General features: G+C 35.8%; 1 protein-coding gene across 3 annotated transcripts in view; it reads left to right on the top strand.

Annotated features, from left to right (window-relative positions):
• The window catches only part of AHI1 (Abelson helper integration site 1), an 84,331-nt gene that overhangs the window by 13,858 nt on the left and 47,577 nt on the right, over positions 1–22,896 (top strand). For all 3 annotated transcript variants that reach the window (XM_053974257.1, XM_053974256.1, XM_053974258.1), the window contains 11 exons: positions 682–777; positions 2,275–2,460; positions 3,335–3,475; positions 4,472–4,604; positions 5,590–5,713; positions 7,915–8,144; positions 9,176–9,279; positions 10,100–10,218; positions 13,184–13,314; positions 14,616–14,756; positions 16,658–16,860. In XM_053974257.1, the coding sequence (XP_053830232.1) occupies positions 682–777; positions 2,275–2,460; positions 3,335–3,475; positions 4,472–4,604; positions 5,590–5,713; positions 7,915–8,144; positions 9,176–9,279; positions 10,100–10,218; positions 13,184–13,314; positions 14,616–14,756; positions 16,658–16,860 (1,608 nt within the window). The remainder of the gene's footprint in view (positions 1–681; positions 778–2,274; positions 2,461–3,334; positions 3,476–4,471; positions 4,605–5,589; positions 5,714–7,914; positions 8,145–9,175; positions 9,280–10,099; positions 10,219–13,183; positions 13,315–14,615; positions 14,757–16,657; positions 16,861–22,896) is intronic.

Raw genomic sequence — 22,896 nt, forward strand, 5'->3', positions numbered from 1 at the left:
TTTATGAAATACAACTTTGAAAAAATCATTATATTATTCTAAGGGCTTTTTGTATACCACATAAACTTCCAGGAGTATCAAAATATGGGAAAATTCATGTCCCTGACAGAAAAATGAAGACTCATAGGCATCCCTGTAAGTGTTCAAGGCCAGGTTGGATGGGGCTTTGACCAGCCTCATTTAGTAGAAGATGTCCAAGCCTATGGCTCACAACTCTGGGATCTTTGAAGGCTTCTTCCAACCCTAATTGTTCTATGACTGATTCAATGACAAAACTGATAAAGCTATTAAAGAAAAACTAACTTTTTGACTGCCATTTTCTGTCTAGATTAAAATGCAGCTGTTTTCTACTGTCAGATTTGTGATCTAAATGATTTCTGAATTTTTAAGAAAATTACACATTATTATTTTTTCTCTTTTATTGAGACGTAAGGGGAACAAGAATAAGTTTTTTTAAGACTAGACTTCTTTTTTAATGGAAGTTATAGTCATCAGGTAAATGCACAAGGACCTGTTATTTCTAATTTTATACTTGTGTGGAAGAAACTCTGTTTTTGTAATTTCTTAAAATTTAAATCTGTTTAATTTAGTGAATTGACCAAGCATATTTTCAGCAGTTTTTTTTTACCATGACATATACATTCATTAGAAATACGTTTATATTCCTGCTGATACTTCTAGGTCCTTGATTCTCCGAGTATGCGTGAAGTGAGAGCCAGCTCTGATGTAAAAATTCAGGAAGGTCGTTACCGAAAAATTTGTTGGGCATTTCTAAAGGTACTGTAAATATTTAAATTAAGAAAAAAAATTCATAAATCCTTTTACCTGAAAATCTCTAACAGTACTAAGGAGGAAAGCATTTAAAAATATTTTCAGCAACAGAGATGGAAGAAAAAAAAGTCCTTGTTTGCTTGGCTGTTCTCTTCTTTTCGTCTTCTTCCACTCCATGAAATCAACACAGTAACAGGCTTGACATTAAAGTATATGTCTTTTTCAAGAAAAGAATGTGTAGAATTTTTGTAGAATGTAGAATGTCTAAAAGTTTTTTGTTTGTTCATAAAGTACAGAAGGTTGTTTTCTTTTGGAGTTTTCTTTGCGTTTATGTGATTGTGAAGAAAATGGCAAATCCACTAATTTCTGTACCTCAGCTGTTCTGTATTCTAGTGACATTTTCATTTGTCCAGTCTTTGAAAAGACTCCCTTAATTATAGAATGCTTTTCATTTTCATTTGCAGAGTTTGAAATGCTGTGGCAATTGAGATACAAATGTGCCAAATGTGAGATACGGTTAATTTAGACTGCACATGTACATTTCTACCCTTTTAAGAGAAACTTGAATGTGTCAGTTAGTTCTTTGAGAGCTGACAAACTTCCGTTTCCCTGAGGATTGTTTATTTACACCTACCCCTGTGTGTGATAGTCATTGACAATCATTGAGCAGTCCACAACATAGAGGAAATGTGAGAAATACAGGAGAAGATAATGGACTGCAAGTATAGGTGAAGGGATGGGAGCCTCTATAGCAATTCCCCACAGAGATTCTTCTGAGCTCTGCCCAAGATAAATCTAGGGGAATCAGGGGTCTGCTATCCCATGTCTGTTAGCAGAGCTCTGGTAGGAACTGTGCATCCAGGCATTCAGTACAGCTTACTCCTGAAGAGAGGGAAGAACAAATTTTCAGCTCATAAATATGAATAAAATTGTTGCCTGTTCTTCATTCATTCTGCATCTGCCTGCATTATCCTTTTAGCTGTATCAGTCAAAGTAGAAATGTCTCAATTCAACACTGATCAGTGTTAATGGCAGTAGGTACTTCTGTTATTCTTCAGTTCAGTAGGGCTGACTCTGTCTCCTCTGAAGTTGGAGAGGTTACTACATTGCTCTATCTTCTGCTCTGAACCAAAGCCTTACCCAATGCACTCAAAGAAGACAGATTTGGAAAAAGCTGTTTGTGGATTGGCAGTTCTTTGAGATTTGGTTGATTTTAGCAAGTAGTAGTTAAAAAAAAAAAAAAAAAAAAGTCTTCCCACTTTCAAGATATTACTGCTGTGAAGCATCTTTTGAAACTAGGCGGCCATCTAAGATTTAGTCTTCATGATTTGATTCTGAGGGGATTAAATACATGCTTAGTTCAGCATCACTTTTAGAGTTAATATATTCCTGCAATGGGAAGTGGATTTCAAGAGTTTATACTGTTAAGTAAGATATTAAAAATTATCAATTACTTTTGTGTTCATCTTTCTTCCTTTTTCCTCTTTTTAATCAACCTTCCAGCTTGTAGGTGCAAATGGAGTTCTAAACGTTGGTGGAAAACTTCGTCTGCAATTGTATTACCCACCTTCAAGGACCAAGTCACATTCAAATGTAGTTGAGGTTTATGACTGGTGGGCAAAATGTCCTAGAAATCGTTACCCATCAACTTTATATGTATCTGTAAAAGGCCTGAAACTGCCAGATCTTGTAAGTTAAATATATAATATATAAATATATTCACAAATACGCAGACTTTTCTGTAGGAACTAGTACCTAGGTAGAGCATGTGAGTCTGTGTTTGTAGGCATGTATATAAAAGCTGTGCTTACATGCAGTATATAAAATACATAATAAGAATGTTACATCTCAAGATAGGTGTTTCAAACTCAGTCCTTCATAGGTATCTTTGAAAAATAGGCATACTTTTCTACCTACAACTTTGAATATTTTGCCACTGGCAATCTGAAAACTTTCAGAGTACTTTCTTGAAGATTAATGTTCCTTCTAATTAGCAGAAGTGCCATTTTTAAGTCACTGATCTCATGCAGGTATAAAAATTCTTTGAGAAAAGATGCAAGTTACTTAACTTTGCATTTAAGATAAGTATGGCGTTTTCTTTTCTCTGATGCAAGTACAATATTGTTGTATTATATAATTTCCCATTTGTATTTAGAGCTGTAATAATACTTTCTTCTGCTCATGTTTGTACTATGAAGGGTAGTCTGTGGAAGCCTGGTGAGATATGCACCCTCTCAGTAGTACAATACAATACGATAGCGGAGTAATTCTAATTTTCAATGACCTTGAGAGTTACTGAAAATAGGAGATAATTGAGTATTTGAAAAAATTGTGATACCATTGGATTGACAAAACTTTGGAAGCTTGGATTACTTTTTGACTCCTGGTTACTTTAAATGACATTTTGCAATGCAGTTTTCATGTATTAGGCTTTTCCAATCTCTGTGTTCCAAATACAAAAATGCAAGACATTTAAATTAAAAGTACCTTTTAACCTTTTTAGAAATTACATTGTTCACTTTAAAATATTTTTTCCCTGATATTTAGTTTTGTTTGCCTTAAGGTTGGTCCTTCTTTTCACTCTATGGCAGCTGTTCAACAGGAACAAAGTAATGCAGCACTGTCGGAGCTGCAGAGAGAAGGATGTGAGCCTTCTTTAGAGGAGAAAAAGGAGCCATTTAAATGGTCAAGATTGCCTGGACAGGTGAAGCATTTTTCTTTGAATTTTAAATGAAAATAATTGAAATATTTACTATATTTTATAAGTATTATGAAGCAAGTAATTAATTTTAAAAAATAACAAAGATATTAAACAAAACATAAAAAAACTTTCATAGATAGTAGAGGAGGCTTAACCTTAACCTCCTCAAATATGGTTGATTTAACCATTTTTTTTACCAGAAGAATCAGGTATTTCTATCTGCAGAATTTGCTAAGAAATTGAAAGAGTAAGAAGTAAGACAGGAAGCCAATTCTCAGACTTCAACTTGATTAGAAATATATTTTCTTGACTTTTCTTTTTGTTTCTTGAAGACATTTTTAAACTATGAAAAAAGAAAGAGCTTACATTGAGGAACCACATAGCTGCTGTGGATATTGCCCTTTACCTTAAACTTTGAATTTAGTTTTGGAGAAAAAGCCATTGGGTCAAAAAGAGGTAATATTCTGGGAGAAAGGAAAGGAGTCTAAAATACCAGTTAAATTTTTTGAGATGTTTCATCTCTGGTTCTGTCTTTAAAAGTCAGATATTTAAGTACAGGTGAGGAATGTTAAAATTATTTGGTAGGAGACCAAAGGTTTGAGTGCCTGTGGTTGGGTTTCTGAGTTCACACTGCAGTCATTAGGTTACTAAAAGGTGTGCTTAGGCTCCTTAAACAGCCTTGACTTACAGTTTAACTCCACAGCTTACATCACTGATGCATTATTAAGCATTACTTAAGATTTAGGAGTTTGTTTCAATTTAAATTTTTTTTAGGTTTTTTTAAATGTGCTAGTTGTTTGCAATAATGGGGCAGAAAGAGATACACATTCATGGGGCCTAGGCCTGCAAGGCTGTCTCTGTTTATAATACATTGAATTTTACTTTGGAATGCCATTAAGATGTTACTAGCCTTTTAGAGCTTCTGCATGTCAGGAGCTAAGAGTGTGCTCCACACATTGGATAATTAATATTCCTCCCACTTGTTCCCTGAAAAGCCAGGCTTGCCGCATACCCAACAAGCACCTGCTTTCCCTGCGAGGTGGAGATATGGGCTGCTTCTGTATCCGCTTCTCTCGTGACGGGAGAACGCTGGCAGCAGCATGTGCAGGAAGGAATGGCTATCCCATTGCTTGTAAGTTTAAATACATTTTGGATTTTTTCTCATAATCCATGTATTTGGAAATTGAAGATTAAGGAAGTTAATTTTTAAATTGTGCATTTTTAGAGTTTCTGGTTTGTAGTTGTGATTAGACGCTTGTTCTGTGCATTAAAGAGCATTGAGGAAAATGCTCTTTCTGTGTTGGTAGGGCTGGAAATGGCTTTTCTTACATGGTTACATATACACAGTTCAATGGAATGAAATGACAGCATTTCTGCCCAGAGGCCTAATGGAAATATTATATCAGTTTGCAGAAGGAACATAGTTTCTGATGATAACATTTTAAGGGAAATAACATTTTAAGTCTCCACCTCACACACTTTTCATGTAAATTTTTCTCCTAACCTGTCTTGAAAGTTAGATACCAGAATGTTAACATCTCCAGACAGAATACCGGAAGCTGCTCTTCCATAGTCCAGTTCAGTCGAAGTACAAACATTCCTTGTAACTCAAATTTTTGACTGCTTCATCACGGTAGCTTCAACTGCATAGTTCTTAAATCTTGCATAAAAGTTTTGAGATTTAGAGAGAGCAGTATTTTAAATGTACACAAAGTAAGTGTTTAAATGCAAGGAACAGTAAATCTAGATTCCTTTATTACACAGCCCCATAAAATTATCTCAGGGTTAAAATATTTCTGATTGGTCAATTCGTTTTCAAAATTTAAGGAAACCCAACATAATCCTATTCTGGTTCTAATAATTCCATGCAAATAAAGTGTTTCTTAAGGGGTAAGACATTTGTGACATCTGTGAACCACTAGATGGAGGTAAATACTTGCTGTCTGTTCATATCTAACAATTATTTCATCCAGTTACCTCAAAATGAAAAGATAAAATGAGTTGATTTATGCTAGCAGAAAATCAGCCTAAGATTAGACTAAACTTTGGCTCTAGTAGGTACATCTGTTTGACTGCAAATACTTACAAAACTTATTTTTCTATTTCTACTTCCCTAGTGTATGAAATTCCTTCTGGACAGTTCCTGAGAGAATTTTATGGTCATCTTAACATAGTGTATGATCTTTGTTGGTCAAAAGACAATCAATACCTTCTTACTGCTTCCTCTGATGGCACTGTCAGGTCAGTATGATGAGATGTTCTGGCAGATACCATCAGAAGTTGAAAAGAAAGTGGTTTAATTCAGTGTTTTACTACAAACTGTGCTATATAATGTTTTAATTAAAGATTTGGTTACCATGTGACTAAAAAAATTGTGACTGGGTTAATCACTTACACTGTATTTAATATTTCTAATGTATTTGTATTTGAAATGAAAGCTTTCCCAAAAACCCTAGTGTCTAAATCTACAGTGCAGTAAAAAGCTAAAGAGCTTTTATTTCAAGAAGACACTGAGACAGTTGTAAAATTCTGTTCCTGGAGAAATTGCCATACTATGAATGCGGTATTAAGTTTGCAGATTTGAACACTAGGCAGTAAATTGAAAGTTTAAGATTCAAGTTATGTGTGTAAATTTACCACACTGCATATATGTATGTTGGTGGTGTTCTTTTGGTTTTTTACACTTAGTAAAGTAATTCAGCTTAAATTGCTGTAAATTTTAATACTGTTATTTCTTAAATTGAATCCTCTACAATTACAGTGTTCTTCTCTACAATGTTAATGTTAAAATATTGATCTGCTCAGATTTAAAAACCAAAACCCTCAAAGCTGTAGATACACATGGCAGTATCACTGGAACACTGTAGTTTTATTGTGAGCAACTTAATTGGTTTTCATAGAGCTTTTTGGGTTTTTTTAGCCCTTCAGATCCCTATCTATTATTTCTGTTATGCAGCTCAGTAATGGTAGAGGCAGTTGCATAACTGAAATGCCAGAAGAATTGTTAAATGATGTGTTGTTGTTGTACGTGTGGAACTGTTTTAGGGTTTTTTTGCTGCTTGTATGTGGGCATAAAAAGAGTGTGTTGAGAGTTCAGCACTTCTTTTTTTTTTAATTTGGGAGTGGATTAAGTAAGTATTTTTTATATTGAGGTTAATATCATTTTCAGTCATTTATGTTGCCTATAAGAAGGCTGAGCTGTTCCTCACAAGTTCTTGAATTTGTGGCAACAAGTTGAAACTGCAGTGGTCTGCCTCCTTTTCTGTGTACTATGTGCAGTCACTGTATGAGTTATTTGTTCCTGTATTTGTTGTGAGTTGCCTTCAGCTCCTTAAAAAGTCTCAGCGCCCCACTGCTTTAAAGTCACTATCAGTTTATTATTTGGATTATCTCATACTGAGTTCTAAGGTAACATAAAGGTAAATTCATGAACTTCTGTGAATTCTTCTTCATATAGTGTTCAGTGTTATCCTTCCCAAGGATATGTAAGCCTTCCCAAGGTTTAGTCCCAGATTATTTGTGAGCAATAAGTGAATTTTTATTTTGTTAGATTAAAACCATTCTAAAAGATAGGTAAATTCCTTGTAACATTTCTGCATCAAATTGCAAATTAAGTGTTGTATTCTAAAGGGTTGCAATTTTTTAATTAATTCACCTCTGAATAAGCTTAGAATTCTTCAATAGCCACCAGATGTAGTTGCCTCACCAGAAGTGGGTGCCACTAAAACAATTCAATAACAGTTTGTAACTGAATACTGTGTGTAATGTGCTGCTCACCTGTATTTAGTGATCCGGGTACTGTTTTATTCTTTGTGGACTCATCTTTGGGGAAGGCTCACTAATAAAATGCATACCATCAAATAGAAAACACTAACAAAATTCTGATCTTACAGCTATGGTTGGCAAAGGATAGGAAATAGATGAATAGTAAGAAGTGAATTTATGTGGTGTAAACATCCTCGAGATCATGATCACTGTGTGGCTGGTAATCATTATTCTAAAATTTTCTGGGATTTTATTTATATTTATTGGCCCTAAATGTTCCTTTATGACTTTTCTTGTTCTAATATTGTTTTAAGTGAATGATACCCCAGAAGAGCTTAATTTGTTTATAACTCCTGAAAGAAAGAAACCAATTCATTTCATGGAATTCTTTATGAGTATTTTAAAATGAGAAATATATCCATTAAGTGAGTAAGTAGTCATTAATTTGCTTTGAAGACCAAATGTTGTGTAAAGTAGTAAATTTTTCTTAATTCTTGTTAGAAAGTACCATAATAAAGTATTAAATAGTAGTGGAACAAATTGGCGGGATACACAAGTATTGCTAAGTGTTTGCAAGCATTTGCCTCTAGAACCAGTAACCCAAAATATGGGCATCAGTTATACCTGTGTGTGTGACTACTTTATACAGTAAAAGTTGTAACTTTGTTTCCTATTAGAATGTGGAAAATAGAAATGAAGGCAGCATCTGCAGTGAGAGTTTTCCCTCATCCTTCATTTGTCTACACTGCCAAGTACCACCCAGTTGCTGACTCGTTGGTTGTGACAGGATGTTACGACTCCGTGATTAGAATCTGGGATGCAAATGTGAAAGAAATCCATGGGCAACTGCTACAGGAGCTTGATGGCCATAAAAGTTTCATCAACACACTTTGTTTTGATGCAGAAGGTATGTACTTAATATTGCTTTTACAAAGAGTTGTCTTTCCAATTGAAGACCAACTTGAGTATTACTAGTTTTCTTTACTTCATGGACGCAGTGTATTCTTCTTAGGAAGAAATTATTTACTGGGAGAGTGCTGAGACACTGGGACAGGAGAAATTGTGGATGCCCCATCCCTGGAGGTGTTCAAGGCCATATTGGTATAGGCTTTTTTCTAGTGGAAGGTGTCCCTCCCCATTTCAGGGAGGTCAGAACTAGATGGTTTTTAAGGGCGCTTTCAACCCAAATCAATCTATGACTCTTTGATAAAGAAAATGAGGTAGTAGTAATTAGATTGTGAGAATTTTAGCTCTAGTCTGAAGAAGTGGGAATGTGATGAATTTTCAATATTGACAGAGAATAGGAAACACAGAGAGAAAAGGACAGAGGTTTGACCATTGTAAGTCATGTTAATTGGTAGGTTGACAGCTGAAAATGTATGTTCTACTGGCATGTACTAGTGGAGGAAGAGTTGAAGATGGGTTAAAATTAAAGTTTGACTTTTTTTCTAGTATTAGTGACATCATTAATAGTTAGGTGCTTCATTTTAGTCACTGGAGTAGGTACTACAAAGAGGAAAGCTGTATTTTTATAAAGAATAAATGTTTGTGCTTAAAGAACAAGTATTGGAAAACACTATTTGTTCTAGTTCAAGATTCTCTTAGTGAATGTATAAGTAAGCATTGAGCTATCATGTGAAGCTCGTTGAGCTGTAAATGTTCACTTTTTGCTGTATTTAGAATGCGAATAAAAATGAAAAAATTAAAAAAAATGTTCTGCATCTCAGTATTTAATGTATATGCTACATCCAGATTTATGGTATCAGCTTATGTCATGCAATATGAGCAAAATGCATTTGCAATGAGTATATTATAGCAAAAGAGATGGAAGAATTGGTATTTGCCTATTCACAAAAATGAGAGAACAAAAGGTTGTTTCTTGTTTTCTGTATTATTGTTTGGTGGGTGGTCTTTTACTTACAAGACATTATTTCTCAGGACACCACATGTTCTCAGGAGATAGCTCAGGACTGATAATAGTTTGGGATACACCTGTCAAAGGAAGGTCTCCACATCTTTTTCAACACTGGAAGGTCAATAAGGTAAACAGGATTCTTAACTAGCATTGTAATTTTTATGTGAACTGTTCCAAATCTAGTAATCTGATTTGAATTGAGTTTTTTTAATACATAACCTTTTGTTAAACTGCAGAGGTGTATTTTCTTTAAAAACTGGTACAGAAGAACTGATACAATGTGCAGTGATTCACTGACTTAATTTTTTTAAGTTGTTTTGCAACTTAATTGGGTTGGGCACTGGAACAGGCTCCCCAGGCAAGTGATCACACCACCAAGCCTGAGAAAATTCAAGAAGTATTTTGACTCTCAAGGCACATGGTGTAATTCTTGGTGCTGTCCTGTGTAGGGCCAGGAGTTTGTCTTTGATGTTCATAGTGGGGCCCTTGTAACTAAGGATATTCTAAGATTCTGTGGTTCTGTAATATTTTTTTTCTATATAAAACATGAAAATACTTGAGGTTTGAAAATACTTGAGGTTTGATAGCACTGTTTTAACAGGTAAATGCTTTGCTCTCTATAGACAAAAATAAAATATATAGGCTTTAAAAACCAGATTTGTTCATATTTTAGAGCCCTAATGTTCAGTCAGCATTTCTGTCATCAGCTTATTTTTTTTTAGAAATTCAGAAATTTAAAAATTCAGTCACAACAGAATCTGCCTCATGGTTGTAAAAAGTTCATGTCTAGGATGTAATGCCTTAATATAGGAACAATCGTTTTCCTTAACCAAATAAAATGAAATGAAAAGTAGTAATGCAAGACAAAAATGGGCAATAATGTGTAAAAACATGAGTTTTAAAAGAGAAAGTTATATAATTTTCTTTATTTTTCCATCCTTCTGTAGGAAATAAAAGAAAACGATATTAAAGGAACACCAGTAAATCATTTGGAAGTGCATCCAAATGGAAGGCATTTATTAATCCATGCCAAAGACAGTACCCTGAGAATTATGGATCTCAGAATGTTGGTATTTTTGGTGACAAATGTGTATTTCCTTTATGTTTTAAAATTTACATGGAGAAATAAAATACCATAATGGTATTAGTTGTGTAGCTGGGGAGAAAAAAGATGTTTTAATAATCAAAGATAGAAACATTATGGTTAGGAAATTATTTCAATACACTGCTGTGTTACAGACCTTTTGGGTGATATTGAGTAAGTCTTTTAGAACAGAATATCTAAAATATCCTAGATTACTTGGGAGCCTAAAGTGCTGTGAAGAATACAATGTTAGTCTTCTAAAGATTGAAATCCCTTTTGAAATGCAGTCTGGGCATGAAAAGAACTTGGAAGTGGTAATATTTGTGTGTTAGTTTTGCTTTTTAAGACTCTGGGAAGGATATTTGGATGATGAAATGGAAATTATTATCATCATAAATACTAAAAAATGCAGTGATCTACCTATTATGGTTTATTAAGCAGGCTGTGAGGTAGTTTTGCAGTTTCTGATGATTTTTTCCTTCTTAATTGGTATAAGCATGATTTTTTAAATGACAAAAATAACAAGCAAGGAGATTATAGACTCACTTGACACTGATAATGGAGAATGACCAGTTCAACCCAATAATCAAATCACAACAGTATGCTACTCAGAGCTTTATACAATTGGATTTTTAATATCTTGAAGGATGAAAATTTTACAACTTCTGTGAGCAACATGTTCAAGTGTTCATTCACCCTCAAAATAAAAGACTTTTTTCTTATTTTTAAACAGAGTTAGCTGTATTTCAATTTATGTCCATTCCCTCTTTGTCTTTTCATTGGGTGGGGGTAAGCAGAGTCTCTCACCAATCACTTACCTGGGTTGATAAGATGCATTTGAACATTCTGTTCTGGAAAGTCACATTAAAGATATGAACAACTTTTCTAAAATGTTTCATCCTTAATTTCATAGGTTTCTTTCTGTTCCTCACCACACAGAAAATCCCTGGAGGTATTTAAAAGATGTGTAGAGGTGGCCCTTAGGTATATGGTTTAGTAGTGGAAGGTACAGTGCTGTGTTAACAGTTGGACTTAATGATCTTGAAGGTCATTTTAAAATGAAGCAATTCTGTTATTGTACTGGATTGAATGTTTGAACTAGCTGAGGAATCTACTGTATTATGGTGCACGTTTCTCCTTTTCTGTAAATGATAAAATATAATGACCATGGTAGAAGCTGAACTATCCACTCAGTTGAAGCATGAAATTGCTGGATTCAGAGAGGGAAGCTGTAGTTTTTTAAGCAGTGTTCTTCTGTTGCTTCTCTTTCTAAAACGTGCAGAGAGTTTTAGTTTGAGAGGGAAAGATGGGCATGCATATTATCTTTAACAAAGGTTTTAATATGGGGTGCAATTTCACAATTATTTTAAGCAAATTTATCCATAGGACGTACCATCTCCTGCAATCTCCCACACCTTTGGCCGTGTATTCCTAGCATTTCTTTTTTATCATTTCTAGAAATCTTTTGATGCAGGGTAAGTCAGATCAGTGAGCTGATCCGACTAAAAATTAGCCTACAAATACAAATGATTAATTTTCATTTTAATCAGCTCTCTGATCAAATTTATCTGATAGCTGCCCAAACACTAGAGAAGAAATGAGGGAGAGCCTGGGAAAATAAGAGTGGAGAGGACACCACCAGGACTGCTACTTTGACCACAGCCCACAGTTACATTGACTTTTAAGTCTATCAATAAACCACAGGGTCAGATACCCAGCAGTGATAATTTTACACGTCAGCATTAACTGTTCATTCCCTGCATGAGAAAAGAGGGGGTGGAGGTCATAGATGAACACAATTCACTTTGATTGACAGCTGGTTGCTCTTAACTTTCCTCTTTCAACTTGCTTTTTTTGATCTTTTTGGATAATGCTGCTGTCCTGTCACTTAGGTATGTGATCAGGGATTTGGTTTTAGTTCAGCCCTCTCCTTGGGGTTTCACATGAAGGTTAGTTTTACATCTTGCAGGGTTCTTCTAATGACATCTCAGAGATACTATCTTTCTTATTCATACAGCTAAAACTCTTATTTGGGCTAATATGGACTTGCTGTGGGATCATCTAGGGTATATTTATTTGGAATATTGTTTAAAATAATTTTCCTGTAATATTAAATGCACTGTACTTCTCCCAGCATACCTCCATTGTTTTTGCAGTAACAAATGTGAAATAATACTGTCTTCTGTCCTTGAGGGCTGTGGTGGCCTATTGCTGTTATTCTTGCCTTAAATTCTGCATTGTAGTACTGCTGCTGGGTTAGTCTCTGTGTTGAACTTTGGTATCTTTTTCCAGGCTATGCCTCATGTTTAAAGTAGCCTCTTACAAGCTGATTTATTCTTCTTTCCATCCTTTTGTGGATTCTCTCCTACTTGATGCCAACACATTGATCATTCTTACTGTGCTGACCAATAATGTTTCACTGAAAAAAGCTTAGGATACCTAAGTTGCAAAATAATATCAAACATATTAAATCAACATTTATGTCTGAATTTTTTTTATTCTACTGCTGGTTTTCTGACCAAGGAGACATTAGTCTGAAGAGTTGAAGAGAGCTGCTGCGTAGGTTTAATCATTCAAGCTCAAGAAGCATAATGAAAACTCTTCTAAGAGAGCTTGAAGTAATAGTGCTAATTTCCCTGTTTTGTGCAAAGCCCAGGATCAAGATAGTGCAAATTACTGCATCTCTATCTGTTGTCTAGATCTGAGGGTTTCCTTTTTCTGCTGAAAGACAAGGACGTACATTTTCATCTATACTGTCAAGTGCATTATGAAGGTTAGGGAAAATAAAGGGTAAATAAATACTGCACTCCGCAAAAAGTGTGTGCTTGCATATCTACTTGGGATGCAAGGTGTACTGATCTTTCTGAGGAATAGAGGGGGAACTGACACTTAAAAAGTTACATTGTATATTCTGAATGTATCTTCTATATTTGCAAACTTTTTTTAGCTTGGCAACAAAGAAATATGTAGGTGCTACAAATTACAGAGAAAAGATTCACAGCACCTTAACACCGTGTGGTACGTTCCTGTTTTCAGGAAGTGAAGATGGAAAGGCTTATGTTTGGAATCCAGAAACAGGTAACTAATTTTTTTATGGGCTTAAGCCAAATTGTCAAAGCTGAAGGGTAAAGGATTTTTTAAAGTTTATTGGAACACTTTTGATACGGAATAAAACTTCAGTGAGATGTTCTTAAATCCTGAAGCTTTAGCTCCACCTTTTAAATAGCTGTTATTAATCTCTGAGATTTAATTCTCTAGAGGAAATAAATAGAGGCAACATTTGTAATATCCAACATGACTGAAGCACCTGAGGCTCAGCTTTTTGTATACTGCAACTCTTTACATGTGGTGAGGATCTTAAGATGGAATGCACAAAAAATGTTTTACATCAGGTAAGTTCTTCTGGTGTGTTTAGATTTGAGAATCAGGCTCTTGTGCAGAACCACTTCATCTCTGTGGTGGGTGGTCAGAGACTGAATCTTTTTGGTATGTGGTATATAAGGTTTAACTGTGAATTAGTCCCCAAGCCAAGGAGTTTCAAAATAGCTACCAAAATCTTTCTGAAAAAAAGTGATGAAAATGTGGGGTAGAGTTTCTTGAACAGGAGGTAAAAGAGATGAACATAAGAGCAGAAAGTAGCAGAATACCATTTTGGATTTGATGACGTTATATTCTGTCTGTAATTGTAATTTATGTAGTATTTTAAAATAAAAAAGGTAAATATTTTTAAGCTGGCAGATAACTAACAGTTCTGTTTTGAATTTCTTTCCATGTTTCCAACTATGTTAGCTTGCATCTTTGCTGCTACATAATTTGCCTGAAAACTTTTAAAAAATAATAAAAGTAAAAGGAAGGAGGAACTTTGTTATTAGTATGTTTTTATTGGATTTTGACTTTTGTGTACACACTGTATTTGCATTTACAGTGCCATCAGCTGAAGAGCTAATTTTATTTATATTTTTAAATAATTCTCTCCTCAACTTTCACTCCTGTTATCAGTATTACATAGCTGAAATCCACAAGTAAGATGGCTATCTTTGTACAATACAAGAGCAAACAAATACTGTGGAACGCCACCTTTCTAGAATGTGCTTATCAGAACGAGAGAACTCATCTAACCTGGTGTATCCTCCTCTGGCATTTCCTGCAGCTATTGCAACAGCACTAGCTTTTCTGACTTACTGAATAACTTAAAAGCATACAAAATTTCCTTTGTCTTATGCCAAAAGACAACTTTTCAATCAGGAAATTGACTGAAGAACATTTATTAACAGTGGCAAACACTGCAGTAATACAAGATTTAACCAACTGTTATTTTGCTGTATCAAATGTTTCAAATATTTTTCCACGGCATTAATAAACTTAATTAATTTCTGCAGGAGATCAGGTGGCGACATATTCTGATCTCTCCTTCACATCTCCACTTCGTGATGTTGCCTTTCATCCACACGAACACATGGTGTCTTTTTGTGCCTTTGGTCAAAACCATCCAATACTTGTATACATTTATGATTATAAAGGTACGGTACAAATTTTCTTGATACTCACCTGTAAGTATTTTATTTTTAGAAGCTATTTGTTAGTATTTGTACTTCTTTTGAGAGAAAAAGATACCAGTCATTTGATGGTAATGCATATCTTTTTCCTGGGAGATGGCAAAACTGGATTGAACATGATCCTGCTCAGCCTGTTCTATGTGATGAGCAGGCCTGTGATGCTGCTTTAAGCAAGGGTTTTGGCCTAGCCAGAATCACCAGAGGTCCCTCAATTTTTTTGTGTTTCATACTGTGTGAGTTTTGCAACACTTTATCATATATAGGCAGCATTATACAAGAGCCCTTTTTGCAATATCAAGGTAGATTATGGATCCAGAAAATACAATTATTTGGAAAACTAATTAGTAGCTTAATTGGAATCTGAGTAGTTTGTGCCAGGTATGTTACAAAATAATGTTGAGGAGCCATATAAAAATGAATGAGAGTGTATCGACTTCTGAGAAATAGCTGTTATAGCTGTGATGTCATTATGTCAGAGACATGTTTATTCCCCATGTTATATTGAAGAGAAGATAGTAATAAATAAATTGGAATTTTTGGTATACAAAATAAAATTCAGATTGTCATTTGCAGGCTTTTTTAATAGTTGTGTTCAATTAAGGACATTTGCATCTAGAGAGTTAATGTGTTAATATATTAAAAATATGCAGATTTTTTTTGCAGTAATTAATATGCAGTAATTTTTTGGTATGAATTATGTTTGCAGGGGACATAGATCTGTAAAGCTAATCCTGTCTTTATACACTGGCTTTTTAAGTAACATGTAGTAGTAGGATTGCTCATATAAATTCTCACTGTAGGTTATTTGTTGAATTGGTTGACTTATACAGAAACATTAAGTGGAGTGACTTTGCAATCAATATTCAGTACTATACTTCAATTAAGTAGGATATTGGTATTTTTAAAAACAAAGAAATTTTTTTGGGTGAAGGGTTTGTTCAGAATTTTTTAATGAGCAGACAGTGAGTCTTAAAAAACTTAACATAGTAGTTTGAAATATATATATTTGTGCATACACATTTAGAGATCACACGGCACAGTCATAGTTATTTGTGTCTTCTGACACACATAACTGCTGACAATAAAGCTTTGCATAGGTTGTGCTCTTTTTTCGTATCGTTGGTTATTATCTTTATGTTCCTTTTTTGGTTAAAAGCACCCTTTTTGCTTTCAGAAAATAGTCATACTGCTACAGTGTTGAAAGTTAAATATACAGTAATACTAATTTTAGTCTCTGACTAAAATACTAATTTTTAAGACTCTGACAAGCATGTGTGTTAGATACACCAGCAGTTTTATTAATATCAAGGGCAGAACTTCCATGAAGAATTCTTTTAACCTTTGTTGGCTTGAGACTGTAGGACAAAAAATTGCAAAAGTCAACTTGTCAGTCAGTATGTCCTGTGCCTGTATAATATGTTTATCAACTTATGAAATATTGCTCAGGCATCATAAACTCACTTGAACTAGGCTGGAAAAAATGTGAAATGTCACCAACTTGAACTCAGTGCAGGCTTTAGAACTTTATTGCCTTTGAAAAATTCCTTTCTCTTCCCACTCTTTCCCCCCACCCAATGCAAATATTTCTGCATGAGGAACACTATTGTTTATAAACAATACAAAAATACCAGTTCTGTATGAGAGATTACTGAACACAAATAACTGGAGTGAGATATTGTGATCAGAAGAGTTAGGGGGAAAATGGGGTAGTAAGGGGAAAATTTCAAGTCACTTTCAGGTTTTCCCTATAGCACTGTTGGTACAGTTTCTGATAGTATTTGACTGAAGACATGGCTGGCAAAATGACTTTTTCCCATAGCAATGTAAGGCTTCACCTGAGACATTAATGTTGGTTATTTCTACAGTTGCTCAACAGGAAGCTGAACTTGTAAGAGATCTCAGTTCATCACTTACCACAGCTGCACCAAGAGGGCCACACTTCTTCAGCAGTTTTTCTGAAATTCCTATACAAAATAACTCAGTGATATCTCCAGCAGATCAGTTTCTCAATGTTGCAAGAGCATCAATGAGAATGCAGAAGGTGAAACAAAAACTTGATTCTGTTATGGTAAGTCAAATTTAATTAATTTCAGAAGTGTATAGTCTTCCTATATTCTGGAACTGGTATACTTAAAAAACCATATGTGTTGTCATGGCATCTGGTCTTTAGAAATGAATACATCTCTCGCTTATACTAATGCAGGTGTAAGTAGCTCTTAAGAAAAGAACAACCATAAAAAACTTAATTTTTAATAAAAAACTGATCACAAGGGATTTTTTTCTGCTAGTGTCCATTGCTGTTTGTCCATTTATGTAAAATCAGGGATCCATAGATCATTATGGATACCTTAAAAATTGTACGTGGCATAAATAGTAGGGGTTTCAGGGAGCTGCAGGGCTGGGGGGAGAGCATGCCCTGTGCTGGGCACAGGTGTTTCAGGCCAGCTCAGTGAAGGACAGTATGGGCCCACTGCACAACTGAAACTGGAACCAAACAGAATATGGCACCTCTGAGAAAATTGATTTAAGAAAGGTCAGAACCTACTGGAGACAGGAAACACCACAGCAGAGGAGAAATGCAAAGGAAAATGTGCTGGGGCACAAGTAAAGATACAGGAGAAGGGATGTGAGGAGTCATGTGAAATGAGGAGATGTGAAAGACACAGAAGGAGGCAGAAAGGTGATGCAAGAGACACAAAACAATGCAGAAATGGAAATACTGGGGAAATAACAGAGTAGGCTTGAAAGGAAAGACAAGAGATACACGAGGACATGCAAAAGAAAACACAGATGATGGTATGCTTCTGAATCGGTTGCAAACAATGGAAGAATCTGTGCTGGACAGGTGCAATCCCCCAAGGGGATGTTGTGTGGTGGAGGATCCATACGAAAGGAGTTGAAAAGAGCAAGAAAAAAGAAGAGTCAAAAAGAGCAAGTCACTATGCACTAGCCTCTCTCTACTGCCCCACCCTTCCATTGGCTTTCCAAAAGGACTGAGTGTAATGTAATTTTGAAATCAAGGAGACTGGGGATTAGAAAGGAGAAAAAAGGTGCCTGAAGTGGAGACAGACAGAGAGGGATGAAAAGTGTTCTCTTTGGTTGGGTGTTTTACTATTTGTCTTCTTTCTCAATACTCAAATCAGTAATTAAAGCTTTTGTAATTGGTAATAAATTTAATTAAGTTGAATTCCCCAACTTGAGACAATTTTGCATGCAACAAGGATGCAGAATGTTCCTGAATAGCACTGTAAAGTTATAATTACTTTTCACAATGACATAAACTACATTTGAGTTTGCATTTGCTGTTTTTCATTTTGAAGTACTTTTGAGTACATGTAGATTTTCTTTGGTAGTTTTACGTTTTGTCTGCGTTAATAACTAGTGAATCACAAAAGAAGCAGATGAGTAGATGAAAGTGGTTGTTGCTGAGGTTGCTGTAACTACTGTCATCATGCTGTAGGGGTTTTACTTTGGATTAGATTTAGTCTGGTTCCTTGGCTTTGGCATCCCCATTAGGCCTGAACTTTGAAACTGTCTGGAAGAAAGCTATCCCACAGACATTCACACAGACCACAGATTTCTGAACTGTGAACTCCCAGTGAACCTCCTCATGAAACAGCACACAGTAGCTCTCATGGATAACAGTAGTCTGCTGCTTCTACCTTTCAATTATGTGTGGCTTTGTTTCTACTTGCTGCTCATTCTGTTCCCCTCACCTACAAAGTGAGAGCTGGTGCTGTCAAGTTGTTTATCAGAGAAAGGCACAACATGGAGAGACTGGACATGTAGCCTTGTGTCTGGGACAAGTACTCCAGGAAGATACTCCAGGATAAATTTTTACTGTTCTGGATGTCTGGTCATATGAAGAAAATGATGGGGTTAGAGAATTTGAGAGTCTTTATCATTGCAGCTGTTTACTCCCAGATTAACCAGTGGTTCTGGATTGTGGAAGACAAATCTGGTTTAGCAGAAGCATCCAGAAGTTCCATGTTACTTTGTGACTAGATGAAATAGACAAGCCTACAGCTGTGTTTGAAAGAATAACTCAGCCACTGGAGTTTTGTAACCCTAGATTTCCATTGACTAGTTTGGGATGAGTGAGTCTGCTGTGAGCAGAGTAATGATCAGTGGTTTTGACTTCAAGAATCCTCCAAGCCCTCTACCCATGTCGGAGATGTCCAAAAGTTCATCTGAGTCTTCTCACTTTGTGAGTTTCCACACAGTACAGGTTGGTGGTTGAAAGAATGCACATCCAGTTTGATATCTGTCACATAGCAGTAGTGATTATAAACACTGAGAGTGCTTCCTTGCAGGAATTTATGAACCACTGAGATATGGGGGAGGAGAGTTCCTTGAAAGGAGTCTTGATGCTAATCTTTTCAGTGATCCAACATGACACTCAGGGGACAGTGGTAGATACTTTTCAAGCAGGGATAGGATAATTTTTTGCACGTGGCTGCAGTATTGCCTGCCTGATTTATCACATTTTGGACAGCCCCAGAGTGAAATATACAACATTAAAACTTAAAACTTGTACTAATTTGTAATTGGGAATTAGTTTTTAATGTGTGTGCAATTCCCTTTCTCATATGAAAAATGATGCGTGTATGTAAGTGCAGGCTTTGCTGGAAGGCTTATTAGAATGCACACTCACATGAATGGTTTGCTAAAGTATTTGTCAAAGTAGAACTTTTAAAAGTTGCCACTCAGCCACATGTGTGAGAATGTGCTAATATTTCTGGGAACAGACAAACGCAAATGGAGAAAGATGACTTTAGGAAACCACACATAGGGTGGCTTGCTGCCCTGTGGTTGAGTTGGAACATTAAAAATCCAGATGAGAATGCAGCTGTTACCTTGTATGTATTTCACAGAATTGTAGAATATGTTGAATCGGAAGGAAGCCCCAGAGATCAAGTCCAACTCCTGGTGCTGCACAGCACCACCCGCAAGAGTCACACCATGTGCCTGAGAGCATTGTTCCAACACTCCTTGAACTCTGTCAGGTTGGTGCTGTGTGACCACTTCCCTGGGGAGCCTGTTCCAGTGCCCAACCACCCTCTGGGTGAAAAAACTTCTCCTGATATTCAACCTAACACAACACAATTCCCCTGACACAACTTCAGGCCATTCCCTTGGGCCCTGTCACTGGTTATCACAGAGATCAGTGTCTGCACCTTCCCTTCATGAGGAAGCTGTAATTGCAGTGAGGTTTCCCCTCAGTCTCCCCTTCTCAGGCTGAACAGACCAAGTGACCTCAGCCACTCCTCGTACAGCTTCTCCTCCCAGCCGTTCACCATCTTTGTTTCTGTCCTTTGGACACTCTCTAATAGTTTATTGTCTGTCTTAGGTTGTGGCACCTGAAACTGCACACAGCACTCGAGGTGAGGCCGCCTCAGTGCAGAGTAATCCTGGTCTTTGGGTCATGTTTGCATGCCCTCGTCACAGATATGTAGGAAATACCATGTTGGGACAAGCATGGTGGCGGCATACCTAAGACCTGGCCTAAGGTCACACCTGTGGTCGTGTTTTGCGATACAAAGGTGCTAGAACACACAAAAGCAAATCTGCCAACATGGGGGTCTCTGGTTTTAACATGTGTCAACTTAACAGCATAGCTACTGGATTTAAAACTAACTTTAAAGGGTAGAGTTTAGAGTTCTGTGACTTAGATACAGGATTGGAAAATGTGATGTCAATACACTAAAGTTTGGTTTAAGCTAGATAGAGAATACTCTGGTCCTGTATAAGCTTGGGTTCTTTGTCTTATGACCTGTGCCCCCTTTCCAGGTCCTGATAGAACCAATAGTTTTTTTATTTTTCTGTTTTTCTTCTTTTTACCTAAACATCAACCTTAGGAAATGATAGTTTCTTTTCTTCTCTTCTGCAGCATTGCCATTCTTAGCCCAGAAAGTAGAACCAGAGTTGACTATTGTGTTGAAGCTTTAGCAATTCAGAAAAGCTAAGACCTTTTTAGACAAAAGGTAAAAATTAATTTCTGTATGAGACCAGAATGCAGAATTAGCTTCTGCACCACATCAAGAAATTACAGAGTAGTGAATCTTGGTGGCAGTTATTATTTATCTCTACCTCAAGGAACTAATACTAATGCATGATTCTGTTAATGGAGGTTTTTGATAGGAAAACATTTAACTCATCTCTGGCTCTTGGAAGTGCTAAGTGTTTTTCATTCAACATTACTATTCATGTTTTTTTTTAATTTCACTTCCAACTAGCAGTTAAAAAACCAGTTTATAACTATCCATAACAAGGGGATGATATATGTTGTGTAGGTGTAGAGAGAAGGGTTTTCTTTGAAAATATCGTATTCTAGCTCTGAAACTCAGCTTTTAGATGTCTGGCCCCTTTGTAGCACTTATGAATAGCATCTCTATATACTCTATAGTACTAGTCTCAGAATCAATTACATGTTGGCTGCTTTATCTCTTGATATATGCTTTTGCCACATTGTCAAGTCTTAGAGCATTCTATTTTTTGCCTCATGCAATTCACTTTTAATGTGAAAACTAGTTTCACTGAAAGTGTGTATTTGCATAATTTGCATAGAGCTGCCCTAACACATGAAAGAAAATGCAAATCATCTTTGTTTAAGCCTGGCAAAAATTATGTAGGTATCTTTATTGTGATGGAAACAAGAAGAATGTTTTAACTCTTAGTCTTACTCAATTCACAATAGTAGTAAACTGTATCTTTGATAAAGTTGTGGTTTATGCATGAAGAAAGCAGAGCCTGTGGTGAAAAATAAGTAAATTCATGGTTGGCTATCTTAGCCAAGTTTGCTCATTGTTGTAAAGGTATTTAGCAATGATTTCCCACATCATGCATTTAAAAAATAATGTCATTTTGTTCTGTAGCTAATCTTATGTCTGCCTGCTGTAGGAGAATTAATTAGTTTTCATAGAATAGTGTACTTCACCTGGAAACAGTTGTGCTTGATTCACTATTCCTCACTTATTAGCTGAGTGCTTCCCTTTTCTGTTACAATGTTGTGCCTTTTTTTCCTCCTTGGGCCTCTTAGAGATTTAAATAATGCTTAAGAGCTAGTGGCAGAAAGGTCATTAAAACTCTAGTTTTGCCTCTAGTTTGGATGGACAGTCTTTTATAGCTCACCTGAATTCAGCTTCACTGCCATCAAGAGGAGGAATTAATCACTTCCTGTAAGTTTGCTTAGACTTAAAACTTCATTTTTAGTATCTCTTTTATTAAAAAGATGTTAATCTTGTTTTTAAGGCCTTGGACAGGAAGGAAGTATTCTAAGAGAATTTATGCTGCATTTTAGAACAGGTGATTTTCTTAAATCCTCAGGACTGCACATTCAGTTGTCTCTTCTGTGTGTCTTGTTGCATTTGATTTCAAAGCATGCTATTTGGCATGTATTGTGAGAGTGTTTGCATAATACAGCAGGAAAATAAAGGGAAGTGAATTAAGTGTTGTACAGGAATAATTTACATAGAGTTCCAAATCTCTTATATAATTTGTTTAAGGACTAGAATCAAGAAAGCTTAGCTTCATAATTCTTCCTTCCAGGATGAACTGCAGAGACATCTATTAAGTGTTAGTTTTCAATAGTTTGCTCTGTCCTGTTCTGGTATTATCTGAAATCTCATTTTTGATAGCAAATTTGAAGGAGAGTTCCATTAAAGTATTTGACTGGAAAGCCTCTGTTGTCTTGTGGTGTAGTGTGCGCTTCACAAGAAATTCATGCAAAGGGGAGATATTCTCATTTATCTAGCGAGAAAGGCTCTCCCTAGAGTTTACAGTGGATTAAAGAAGATGAAACACTGGGAAGCTGAGCTCAAAACATTTGCAGAACAGATTATTTTTTTCTGTGTTTGAGTAAATATGTAAGCTAATGGCTTTCCACCATTTTTTATATCAGAGAAAACTTTATATTAATGAAGCTTACTTGCTTGCATATGTAAATGTAAGAAAAGCAGATTGATTTGTTGTTGCAGTTGTTCAGAGAAACAGGCCTCCATTCTGATAAGGTTTCCCAGCTACTGTTTACTAGCATTCATTTAAATTTGTACCCTGTAGTAAAATCTAGCAGGTTTAATACTTCTTTAAAATCATGTTGAATGAT

The sequence above is a fragment of the Vidua macroura genome, chromosome 3, assembly GCF_024509145.1.
Source record: "Vidua macroura isolate BioBank_ID:100142 chromosome 3, ASM2450914v1, whole genome shotgun sequence".
NCBI lineage: Eukaryota > Metazoa > Chordata > Aves > Passeriformes > Viduidae > Vidua > Vidua macroura.